The 13,033-nt window shown below is 42.2% G+C and overlaps 1 protein-coding gene across 1 annotated transcript in view; it reads left to right on the forward strand.

The window, feature by feature from the left end:
- Positions 1-10,637, forward strand: part of tmem131l (transmembrane 131 like) — a 66,808-nt gene extending 56,171 nt beyond the window's left edge. Inside the window, exons 22-34 of the mRNA XM_052137274.1 lie at positions 251-437; positions 2,970-3,155; positions 3,286-3,432; positions 3,560-4,094; positions 4,204-4,334; positions 4,501-4,646; positions 6,701-6,883; positions 7,050-7,128; positions 7,444-7,553; positions 7,651-7,780; positions 7,895-7,974; positions 9,724-9,860; positions 10,052-10,637. Of these exons, the coding sequence (XP_051993234.1) occupies positions 251-437; positions 2,970-3,155; positions 3,286-3,432; positions 3,560-4,094; positions 4,204-4,334; positions 4,501-4,646; positions 6,701-6,883; positions 7,050-7,128; positions 7,444-7,553; positions 7,651-7,780; positions 7,895-7,974; positions 9,724-9,860; positions 10,052-10,348 (2,348 nt within the window). The 3' untranslated portion in view covers positions 10,349-10,637. The remainder of the gene's footprint in view (positions 1-250; positions 438-2,969; positions 3,156-3,285; positions 3,433-3,559; positions 4,095-4,203; positions 4,335-4,500; positions 4,647-6,700; positions 6,884-7,049; positions 7,129-7,443; positions 7,554-7,650; positions 7,781-7,894; positions 7,975-9,723; positions 9,861-10,051) is intronic.
- The last annotated feature ends 2,396 nt before the right edge of the window (positions 10,638-13,033 follow it).

Below are 13,033 nucleotides of genomic sequence, written 5' to 3' on the forward strand. Positions count from 1 at the left end.
CGCCTCCCCCAGCGGTGTGGCCCGAGTCTGAATGTCCGCAGACAGAATGTCGTTACAAAAAGCTGTTTCAAACTTCTTTTTGTGTCTGAACGAACAATGAATAAGAACTTCTCTCTAAGTGTGCAGGGGCCTTTAGGCTTCAAAAAGGACCCCAAAAAAAAGCACTATGATTTTTACAACAGGTTTAAACTAATGCAAAGTGAAAAGCAGGTGTAATTCAAATAAATTCTATTCCTTGTCTTTTTCTCAGGTTTGAGATCAAGTAAGCCTTTGTTTGCCATCCAAAAGAGTTTTAAAGTGGAGAATGCAGGCGAGTTGCCGCTGACCATAGTATCCATGAACATTAATGGATATCAATGTCAGGGTTACGGCTTTGAGGTGCAGCAATGCCGATCATTCAGAGTGGACTACAACTCCTCCTCAGAAATCACAATCGCGTAAGTCTTGGTGGGCCAGTTTCTGTGCTATACAATGCACGCAGAGATTGAGACTTGAGCTATCCCGTGCAAAAAATCTCTAAAATGTGCATAAACTTGTATGCTTGCTTGAGCTTGATACATGTTGTTTGAAAAGATACTATGTGCATAAACTATGATGGAAACAGATTTACTAATAATCTCTTGAAGGATTACCCTGAAGGGCTGACTGTGCATTATCCCGCTTGTTACACGGTTACTAACCAAATAAATAAATACATGGACATAGAATATTGATTTGCACTGAAATTGTGTAATTATGTGAAGTAATCACTGAACCGCTGAAATCAACCTCAAGTTTGCATCGGAGTTCTGTTGGTGTTTACTTCGTAAAAATGACCGTCTGACTCCTCAATATTCAGCCTACTTATCAAATAAATAAATGCATATGAAACATTGAGTTTACATTATTTTATTAGCTTGTAAAGATTGCACAATGCTCCGAGAAGCAGGTGTGTTGACACATAAATTAAAACACATCATATAGGTACACACAGCGAAGTCTTAAAGGGGTTGTTCACCCAAAAATGAAAGTGATCCCATAATTTACTCTGCCTCAAGCCGTCCTAGGTTTAACGACTTTCTTCTTTCAGCCAAACACAATCAGAGTTATATTAAAAAATATCCTGCTCTTCCAAGCTTTATAATGGGAGTGAATGGTACCTTAGATTTTGAAGCCCAAAAAAGCGCATCCATCCATCCATCATAGAAGTAATCCATATATCCAAATATAATATATAATCCAAATATCCATATTTATAACTTTATAAACTATAATCACTGGCTTCCGGTAACGGCCGTTCACGAGAGAGTCGAGTCCCGGCGTGTGACGTAAGCGTAGCGTAAACTCTGGTGAGAAGTGATGAACGCGGAAGCGCACGTTGTTTACAGCTAAGGAAATCGCCGAAAAGAATTGAGTTGTTTTAGCTATACTGTAGATTTGTATTGGTCTTAAAATGGTGCGTTCGTTCATCTATCGTCATTCCAATCATCCATTCATGGCAGTAAACACTCTCAGCCTCTGTTGGCATTAACTGGCATTTCCTGCATGAGCACCACCACGTCTCCCGAACTCTTCTTTTGTTTGTGCCGCTGCTGCAGCCGCCTCCATCTCCTGGTCATGTACTCTGGTTCAAACAAATAGAGCTCAATCTCCTCTTCTCTTATATCCAAATCCTCCGTCATTTTTCTTAAAAAATCCTCGTTGTCTTCTAATTCGTGACTGGTGTTTTGTTTTGCTCTATCCTCTGCGCTTCCGCGTTCGTCACTTCTTACGCTACGCCTACGTCACACGGACGGCCGTTACCGGAAGTGATTTATAGTTTATAAAGTTATAAATATGGATATTTTTCTTACAAAAACGCTTTTCTTCAGAAGGCCTTTATTAACCCCCTGGAGCCGTATGTTTTTGAAATCGAAGGTACCATTCACTCCCATTATAAAGTGTGGAAGAGCCAGAATATTTTTTTAATATAACTCCGGTTGTGTTTGGCTTTAAGTAGAAAGTCATATACACCTAAGATGGTTTGAGGGTGAGTAAATAATGGGATTATTTACTCGCCGGTTCTCCGATACGCCGTAGCTTGGTCTTCGGCCACTCCTCGGACGACAGCCATGCCTCCTCAGACAGATCAGAGGCAGACCTCTGGACCCTGGAGGACGAAAGGCCCCCATGTTTTTGGTGGAAGGTAGGAGTCTCCCCCGCACCTGGCAGCGGTAACAGCTCCAGGCGGTTGGTTGGGAGCCCCATCTCTCGCGGTTGACGGCCGTTCCTCAGCTTCCAGACGGCCGGGCTACTCCGTCCTCCGCCGTTTTGGCTACGGCTGCTCCGTTGGGGTGGATGGTAGCGGCGAGAACTCCACTACGGCGGATCCCTCTTCCTTCCCGGGTTTCGGCACCAGTGTAAAGGGTAATGGAAAGGAGGAGGTGAGACAAACACACAAAGGTGTCTGACAGCTGTATGTAAATCTCTCGAGCTTCCAGTCGGCCTTTATCCCTCTCTGAGGCTTGATTAGCCTGATTAGGGGCCGGGTGTGCGGAATCACGACCCCTCCCACGCCCTGTCACTGTGGGTCTCATTAGAACAAACATGATGGCAATGACGGTGTTGATAAATATGCCAAAGAGTTTGTCCTTATCCATGGATCCTGATCCTGAAGCATAAATCTCCAATGATCTTTCTTAAACGCTGTTTCAACACCGCAAACAACACATTTTGGCCATTTTTCAGCTCAGTTTGAGAGACGCGCCCATAGACAACCGTTATTTGCTCCACTGCAAAAAGAACCCAGAAGTGCCAGAGCGGGCATTTGTTTGTAAACAGTAACTTCATCTATAACTTTACAGAAAGGAGTTTGAGCGGCATCTAATGATACTTTTTTTTGTCTTTTCCACTCTTCCATCGGTTCATTCTTTCTGTATTCTCATCCACATTTATGTTATCCTATTTTTGTTATGCCTACATCTCAACCGCTCTCTCTTGTCTCTCTCTAGATTTACACCAGACTTCACATCTTCGTGGGTTATCAGAGACTTGACTCTGGTAACGGAGCGTGGTTCCTCCTTTCACTTCACCCTCAATGTGACTCTGCCTCACCACATGCTGCCCCTGTGTGCTCAGGTGGTGCCAGGCCCCAGCTGGGAGGAGTCCTTCTGGGTCATCACACTGGTCTTTACCTGGTTAGCCACCCTCTAAAATAGACACCTACACCACACAAAGTGCTACCCTAGGGCCCATGGCCGTCCTTAAAACCTAAAAGTGGAGTAAATGCAACTTCATGCATTAATATGAAAACCGTTCTCTTTATAGTTCCTCTCTTGCTGGCGTGTGTCTGATGGCTTTCAGTCAAGCTCAGCACATTTTAAGCGAGTTCTTTACACCCAGTGCCCGAACCAATCACAACTCTGTACCCCGTGAAAACAGCAGTGTCAACCACAGCTCCTCAAACGGTGTCAGGTAAGAGCGGTCTTTATGAACGGACCTGAAATGTAACTTAAACCTACTTGATGTTAAGGAGCTATTTCTTATAGGCAATCTGTTTGTAAAATGGATGTTTTTAATGACTTGTTTATTGTTTATTTAGTAGAGGAAAAGTTAGTTGTAAGAACTTCACTGACGCATCTGACAAAGGAAAGGGGCGGGGCTCTCCAGCCATGACAAGTGGGACCGTTCGGTCGCAGTCCTCATCCAAGAAGAGTTCAGGAGGTTCTTCGCTGCCTCCGAAGAAGCAAACTAAAGTGTCATTCCTCTACGGTAGATACAAAAGTAGCCCTGCAACTGCTGCTGCTAGTGCTTCCACTAACACCGCCTTTTCCAACCCTTCCACCGACGAAGAGGGAGATCGCACCTTTGAGTTGGATCCAGAGGTTTGTAATAACAACAATAACAACAACGACGGATTGGATGAAACCTTACTTCATTCTGAGAAGAAAGAGCACTTTAGAGAATCCAAGGAGGACAAGGCATTGCCTGCTGATATGTTTCCCATGGAAACACTTTCTGGATTACCTGAAAACATCACCGCATGCAACATCCCTCAGCCTGCACACGAAGTGGTCGAGAACGATGAGTGTAAAAGAAAAGGCAATGCCGAAAAAAGGGATAACGTAAATGAAGAGGTAACGAGCTGTCTTCCCCCCACCTGAATGCACAAATGGTTCTCAAACCTTTATGTTGTGGTTATTTCTTTGTAGCCTAACTAAGACAGATGAATTGTGTGTGCCTCAGAATATAGAGATTGGCAGCACTCAGAAGAAGAGGCCAGAGAAAGATGCTGAACTTGGAGTGTCTGTCACCAACACCAAAGGAAAGAAAAACTCAGGCAGGAGTCGGAGGAAGGCAGCTGAACTCATCCCTGGGTGAGTGTCTGGGAATGAAAAAGCTAGTGGAGAATTTCCCGATTAACCTTCTTGTGTTCATTATCTAGTGGTAATAACAGAGAGTAACCCAGGCCACCACCCAATCCAAAGAAGAACTCTGTGACAACGTGTTGTAAAAGCTATTTTTTGTCTCTTGAACCCACAGGCCTCCTGAAAACAGCATTGTCATGGTGACGGAGAGTGAGAGAGAACCCGAGTGCATAGACTCTCGTAATGCTGCTAGAATCCGCACCACGAAACCTGAGCAACCCAAAATAAGACCCAACCCAGACACCCCTCTCAAGCACAGTTGTAAGGAAGTGATGTAAAACAGTTCCTGACTCACCTTTGTGTTTGCATGAAATATATCAGTGTCCCTGAAATCACCACTCTTTGTCATTACAGTCTTTACACGACACCACATTCAACTAGTAAAAACGGAACATTCAGTGAGAAATGATGTAGGCAGAGACGATATTATTGGATAATATTCATAAAGTATTCAGACTCATTTTATGTTGCAGCTTTTTTCACATCAATCTACACTTCATACCCCATAATGACAAAGTGAAACCAGATTTGCTATGACTTTGCACATTTATTAAAAAAAGAAAAAACTGAAATATCACATTGGCATAAGTATTCAGACCCTTAACTCAGTACGTAGTTGAAGCATAGTTGGCAGCGATTACAGCCTCGAGTCTTTTTGGGGATGATGCGACAAGCTTTGCACACCTGGATTTGGCTGCTATTCCTCCCTGCAGATCCTCTCCAGCTCTGTCAGATTGGATGGGGACTGTCAGCGGACAGCCGTTTTCAGATCTCTCCAGAGATGTTCGATTGGGTTCAAGTTCAGTCTCTGGCTGGGCCACTCAAGAACATTCACTGAGTTGTCCCGTAGCCACTCCTTTGTTATCTTGGCTGTGTGCTTGGAGTCACTGTCCTGTTGGAAGGTGAACCTACTGCCCAGTCTGAGCTCCTGAGTGCTCTGGAGCAGGTTTTCATTAAGGATATCTCTGTATTTTACTACGTTCAGCTTTCCTTCTACCCTGACCAGTCCCCAATCCCTGTCGCTGATAAACGCCACCACCGTGCTTCACCGTTGGGATGGTATTGAGCAGGTGATGAGTGGTGCCTGGTTTCCTCCAGACATGACGCTTGGAATTGTGGCCAAACAGTTCAATCTGTGTTTCATCAGACCAGAGAATCTTGTTTCTCACAGTCTGAGAGTCCTTGAAGTGCTTTTTTGTGTCTTGCACGGAGGAGAGGCTTCCGTCTGAACACTCTGCCATAAAGCCCAGATCAGTGGAGAGTTGCAGTGATGATTGATTTCTCCCATCACCACACATGTTCTCTGGAGCTCAACCAGAATGACCATCGGGTTCTTGGTCACCTCTCTTACCAAGAACCTTCTCCCCGATTGCTCAGTTTGGCCAGGCGGCCCACTCTAGGAAGAGTCCTGGTTGTTCCAACTTCCGTTTCAGAATTATGGAGGTCACTGTGCTCTTGGGATCCTTCAATGCAGCTGAAATGTTTTTGTAGCATTCCCCAGATCTTAACGATTGATGCCTCGACACATTTGTCTCTGATCTCTGCAGGCAGTTCCTTTGACATCATGGGTTGGTTTTTGCTTTGATATGCATTTGCAGCTGTGAGACCTTATATAGACAGGTGTGTGCCAAAGGTGGACTCCAATCAAAGTGTAAAAACTAGAGACTCTGATGTACTTATCCTCTTGTTTAGTTGCACATCTCCCACATCTCTTTCTGTCCTTGTTAGAGACAGTTGTCTTTATCTTTGAAGACTGTAGTTACACCTTTGGATGAAATCTGCAGATTTTTGGGCAATTTCAAGCATTTTATCGCCTTCATTCCTCAAAACAATGATTGACTGATGAATTTCTAGATAAATCTGTTTCTTTTTTGCCATTTTTGACCTAATATTGAGCTGAAGACATGCCAGTCTATTACATACTGTGCAACTCAAACACAAACACAAAGACAACGTTCAGCTTCATTTAATGAACCAAATATCTTTCAGCTGTGTTTGATATAATGGCAAGTGATTTTCTAGTATCAAATGATCAATTTATCATGATTACTCAAGGATAAGATGTTGTAGTGAGGTTGCTGTTTACATCAGTAATGTCCTGACTATTCTTTGTGATCAGTTGAATGCCACTTTGGTGAATTAAAGAACCAATTTCCTTCCAAAACAGCAAAATCTGTCCATTGTTCCAATCCTGTGCGTGAGCATGCATGTTTGTTTGTTTGTTCCCCTCATCAAGAATCTAAATTAAGAAAATAATTACCAAACTGAGCTTTCCTTAAATACGTTAAACAGGTTTTTTTTTTTTTTTTACTCAGCCGCCACGTGTTTTGTCAGACCGAGGCGCAAGTGTCCAGAGCGACGTCTGCAGTGGGAGTCCGGTTCTGATTCAAGCAGTTCATCGGGCAGCGTCAGAGCCAGCCGAGGCTCCTGGGGCAGCTGGAGCAGCGCTAGCAGCATAGAGGGAGAGAAGGATCCAAGCAAACATCCCAGCAGGAAAAGTACGAGATCGGACACACGCATTCAGTTACTTGTCACGAAACACTAGCCGCATGGGAACATGGTCACTTTATTCACAGCAGTTGCCAAGAGAAGTTGAATTGTCAATGTATTTATGTAATGTATAACCATTTGAGCTGAAACTGTTGTTTGGCGTCTTTCCTTTAGGAGACAACATCCATTACAACCCATATCCAACAGATCGTGAATGTTACCTGAACATGAACTATACATGCAAAACTCAAAGGTAAGAGTCAAAGCACATCAAGGATTGTTCATGAAGTCTTAAAAGCTGATTTGGTGAAACATTTAACAATCCCTCTGCGAAGTAATCAGCTTAAGTGTATGCTTTGTGATATTAATAAGCAGTCCCATGCATGGTGCATGATGGTCCCAGTTCATATGAGGTGTCCTGCTGTGAATTTGGATTGTATTGCATGTGCAGAACCGTACTTTTACTAAAAGAGAACACCCCAATCACATGTAACTACCGTTAGTTGCAATGTGTTCATGTTCATTATGGTAGCTTTGATTCAATAACATGACATGCGTTTGTCAACAGCATGAACAATCTTTATGTCAGGGAACCGTGCCAAAGCCCAGAGGGCTGTCCTGCCCCTACACTCCCTCACAGCTTTGCAGATGTAGCTGGAGGGGTTGACAAAACCATCGGTGAGGGACGTTTACACTTTTATTCTTGCCTTACATTAATAGAGAAGAACATTGAAGTGGACGATTCTTGATGTTTTGGCTGTTTTGCTGTCCTCAGATATGGTTGGCTCTAATGTGATTGAAGAGACGTGGTCGGCCCCCTCAGTTCCTCTGACCAATGAATTCAGGTACAACATGACGGAGTCCCTCGCTTTCGTCCCCCAGAGTCCCTCATCCGGTTATAATGGGTATGTTTACAAAGATGCTTTCATAATCAAACATCTACTTTTGTTTTAGGCTTCATTTGTGAACATGTATCCATTGTGAAATGAAATGAAAATCATTCTTGTGTTTTTATTTAGAAGCTTCCCTTGGAACAACATGAACCGCCAGTGCACGAGTCAGTATCCGTATAGTCCTCAGACAAATTACTTGCCACCCGGTAAGGTCCCTATAATCCTCCTAGAGTATTCGGTCCGAAATAAAAATTGTCCTTGTTCCTTTATCTCAGCTGTACAAGACTTGGTGACTTCCAACAAACATACTTACATACACTCAGAAACGAAGGGGTGAGACGATAAAACACACACAAAATGCAGAATGCCCCCCACACCCCACACACACACACACACACACACACCCCCAGAATGCAGAACACACACACACACACACACACCCACACACACACTCACAATGCAGAACACACACACACACACACACACACAAACACTCACAATGCAGAACACACACACACACACACACACACACACACAAACACTCACAATGCAGAACACACACACACACAAACACTCACAATGCAGAACACACACACACACCCCACACACACACTCACAATGCAGAACACACACACACACACAAACACTCACAATGCAGAACACACACACACACACACACACACACACTCACAATGCAGAACACACACACACACCCCACACACACACTCACAATGCAGAACACACACACACCCCCCCACACACACACTCACAATGCAGGAACACACACACACACTCACAATGCAGGAACACACACACACACTCACAATGCAGAACACACACACACACACACTCACAATGCAGAACACACACACACACACACACTCACAATGCAGAACACACACACTCACACACTCACAATGCAGAACACACACACACACACACTCACAATGCAGAACACACACACACACCCCCACACACACACTCACAATGCAGAACACACACACACACACACTCACAATGCAGAACACACACACACACCCCCACACACACACTCACAATGCAGAACACACACACACACCCCCACACACACACTCACAATGCAGAACACACACACACACCCCCACACACACACTCACAATGCAGAAAACACACACACTCTCAGTGCATAACACACACATTTACACAAACACAGATGGGAAGAGAATAGTATCAATAATTGGAGCTCTACAGCCATCTTTTGGTCATTGTTGGCTTTGCAAGTCATCTGTAGTTTTCCAGCTGATGACAATCACCTGACGCGCGCACGCACACACACACGCGCACACACACACACACACACACACACACACGGCACGTTTTTAATATGTAAAAGTTTGAAATTGCAAAATGTTTACTCTGATTCTTCTGTTTTATTCTCTAATTTAATTTTCAGAATTGTGCAGTTCATTTCATTTCCTTGACATTATTATGCATTTATTTTGAGTTTTTCCATTTTTATGTTTAAGAATTAATTGGTAATAAATTCAATAAAAATGCATTTACTGTGTCTTTGTAACACCGTGGTCAGGTTTGATTGCGGCATGTTGTCATTAACTGCAAAAACTGACACTTCAAATCAAATTTAAAATGCTTTTACATGTTTTTATTTTTTATAATGTCTAAATGTTTTGTGAAAAAATATAAAATGATGTCACAACAAGCCGTCAGAATACACTGTAGGTGGCAGCTGCATGTTATTTATATTCTGTTGACCAGATGGCAGAAATCTGCCTCCAATTTAGGACACATTCTAATATGTTGTTCATGATTCAACTTGTTTTAGTTGTTTTGCTTATTTATCCCTGAATACCAAAGGGAGGTGCCACTTTTCCATACCATAGGAGGGTATAATATATATATCTATAAAGCAAAGTTACTGAACGATGTTTGACCTTTCTTTGTGTTTGTCCATTAAGGAAATGGCAATTACCAAAATAAATTCTCATACCATGAAAGCCAAACCGTGACCCAAAGTCATCAACATGTGTGGGGTGAGAATGGAGCACAAGACATGAACTCCACTTGGGACACGGGCAGTTGTGTGGGCAGCAAGGTGAGATTTAAATGTGCATAAATGTTTTTGGGCTGCGTGCGTGTGTGCAGAGGTTTGTTCATGACGGAAGCTACTAGTGACTTCATCAGGATACACTTGCGTGTCTGTAGTTTGTCCTCATTGAGATAAAGATGCTCTGTGCAGGAACGTTGAAGGTTCACTGACGGTTTTCCCTTGTCTTTCTCTCCCAGCCATACTTTCCAGGAACCAGAAGTCTCTCGCCCATGTCCAGTCTATTCGGCTCTATCTGGACACCCCAAAGCGAGCCTCGCCAGAGCCATTTCCACCCAGCACCTGTCTCGCCCCACTTACCAGTCTCTCCCGTTGCACCTTTCAGTCGTGAACCAGGCGGCGCCTGCCCAGGAAAACCGTACTCCAGCTTCAATCCCTTTGGACCCCACATGAATTTGGACATTTGGAACTCCTCTTCAAACCGTAGCTCCAACTCTCAGCTCTCCAACGATTCAGGCTACTGCGGGGATGTGTGAGGGAACGGAGCAAAAATGGTGCTTTTGAAAAATGAGGGGAAAAAAGAATGTGCTTTTATCTCTAATGGGGGAAATGTGAATATTCTTCTTTCTTTTATGTTTGTTGTTGTGGGTTCAGCATTATGTTGTATATTTTTCTAGATGTTTTGCAAGTTTGACCATTGAAAATAAGAATAAAAAAAAAAGAGTTTTGTACTTGATTTGTCTTTTGTAGTGAATTATTTTAGGTTTAATTACTTTGCAATGGGTTTAAATATTCGAAAACGAACGGCGACTTGGGACAAAAACACCACAATGTGACAAGAATGCTCCAGAATGGGGGGTCAAAAAATGCCCCCGTTATGAATTCCCTCTTTTTTGGAATATTCTCAGACCCACTTTGTACTTAAGTACATAGTATCAACTGATTGTTCATATGTGCTGTTGTGTTTAAAGTACCTGCATTTAGTTACTGTTAACCTTACCCATAACCTTAAAACCAACCCTACCCCAAAATGTACACTTACCCCTACCCCTAACCCTCCTCCTAAACCTACCCATATCTCAAGCCCAGTAGCAGCAAATGTGAATCTTTTGATAATTTTGTAAAACAACATTGTATATTAATTTATTGCATTTTAATGTTCGTACATAGTAGTTAAAGACGCCTAATATGAAGTGGGACCGTATTCAAATTTTGAAATATTAAGTAATATTTGATTTTAAGCCTAATACATACCATCACAAAACAAGTGTTGATGCGGATCTAAATATAAAGGTAACGGCCTTACTGAATTAATTAGCAATATTGAATCCACTGATTTCACAAAAGACACTTTATCTAAATGCTCCTAAAAATCAGATCCAGGGGCAAAAAGTGCCCTATAATGGTCGAAGTTCATTTCTGACCCTGATGAAAACTGATATATTATTTCAGATTGAGAATATTAAGACTAAAACTCAATAAAAACAATTATGCGCACCTTTCACAATGACTAAATCCGCTTAAAGTGGCCATTTATTTATGATTGTATATGTAGTTTAAATACAGCAGCCCCGCTACACTGAAGGGTGTTTAATTCTGAACATCAAAATTTAAGGAAGTTTCTATTTTTAACTAAGTACACACTGCCATAAATGCCAGTCAGCAATTTAGATTTCCTCCGAAAACATCATTCTGATACGTGGTCGAGTATCGGCTGAAATTCATCTCTGGACTTCACATCTGATCTACATTTTTCTCATGAATCCACCACGATGAAGAACATCTGATGAACTGGTCAAGAGTGCTGCTGTGATTATTGTTGCTTGTTTTTAAAAATGGTTTTGAAGTTGTTACATTTTTACAAGGAGCTGTAGGTGTCGAGTACCTCTAACATTTATTGTGCCGATTCTTTTAGTGCTTAAACCTTTTCCCCATTGCAGCAATGAACTTCAAAGAGCACACTGTGACTTGTGTGAGGAAAGATACATTTGTAAGTGCTCAAGTCAGTATTCTCTCCATATGAGAGAACTACAGTACATAACAGGATTTCGAAAAACACACAGGGGCTGGTTGCATAAAACCGTTTTAGACTAGTCTTACTAGTTAGTCGACTAAAATGTTGGTCTTCATTTTTTCAGTCAGTTACATAAAACTTAAGATCAGTCTAATTAAAGACCAAAATGTAAGACAGCACACCTCAGGCTAACCTTTGTTTACATTCAGCTGAGCCAGTGGGGGCTGAAAGGGGCGCGAGTTGAGACTTGGTTGAAGACTTTGACTTCAAAAATGGCAACAAAATGTTGTGTTTTTAATTATTTGGGTTAAATCACTAAATGTGTTTATTAAAATACATTTTGAAGCATTGTATTCCTCTAATAAGCAAATATTCTCAGCAAATAAAAAATGTATTGAGTGTCCACTGTCGGCCATTTTTTTTAAGCTGTTCAGTGTCTTATTTTTCCCACAATGCAATGCAAATTAGACTGTCTTACTAAAGACAACTGTGAGCTTGTTTTATGCAACAGGCTTTCTATGGCGTCTTTAGCTAGTCAAACTAATTGTTAGATGCAGTCTTAAGTTAATGACTATGTTTATGCAACCGGCCCCAGGCCTGAAAGAGCTACTTTTGAATGGCACATATAACACTGATGATCCGGCATTTTCAACCATTTTAAAATGAGTGATTCTGGATCTGTCTAATAATGGATGGATTAATACTGTCTAATAATGGATGGATTAAATATTTGACCTCATTATAGTATCTTGACCTCATTGGAAATTTCTCCCAGCCACCGAGCCAACGTTTACTCTCTTAGCCACTGATAAAACTGAAGACTCTCCAATTTGGAAATGGATTCTTGAATTTTTGGCACAAGATGACTTCACTGGACTAAACGATTTGGACGTGCTTCACTGGCAATGTAGCGCTTACAAGGGAACGAATCTGAGGTTTGTTGGTACATTTAGAAGATGCTCTTCCTTCATGGGAAAGACATTAGCAACCCTGACATGACTCTGGACGGGTCTAACATTGAAGACATTTTCTGTGCCGCACTCAAGATGAAGAATGTGATAAACATACTTTTAAGGAACATCAGCATTACAGACAAGGCCGTTGGCACAATACTGGAGACTCGACACTTTTACTTTTGAGTAATCCCCTACCATATTCTTACCGGAGTACGGTACTTGTTGTCATACCTTCAAGGCTTTTTGTAGAC

Source organism: Xyrauchen texanus, chromosome 11 (assembly GCF_025860055.1).
Source record: "Xyrauchen texanus isolate HMW12.3.18 chromosome 11, RBS_HiC_50CHRs, whole genome shotgun sequence".
In the NCBI taxonomy this organism is placed as follows: domain Eukaryota; kingdom Metazoa; phylum Chordata; class Actinopteri; order Cypriniformes; family Catostomidae; genus Xyrauchen; species Xyrauchen texanus.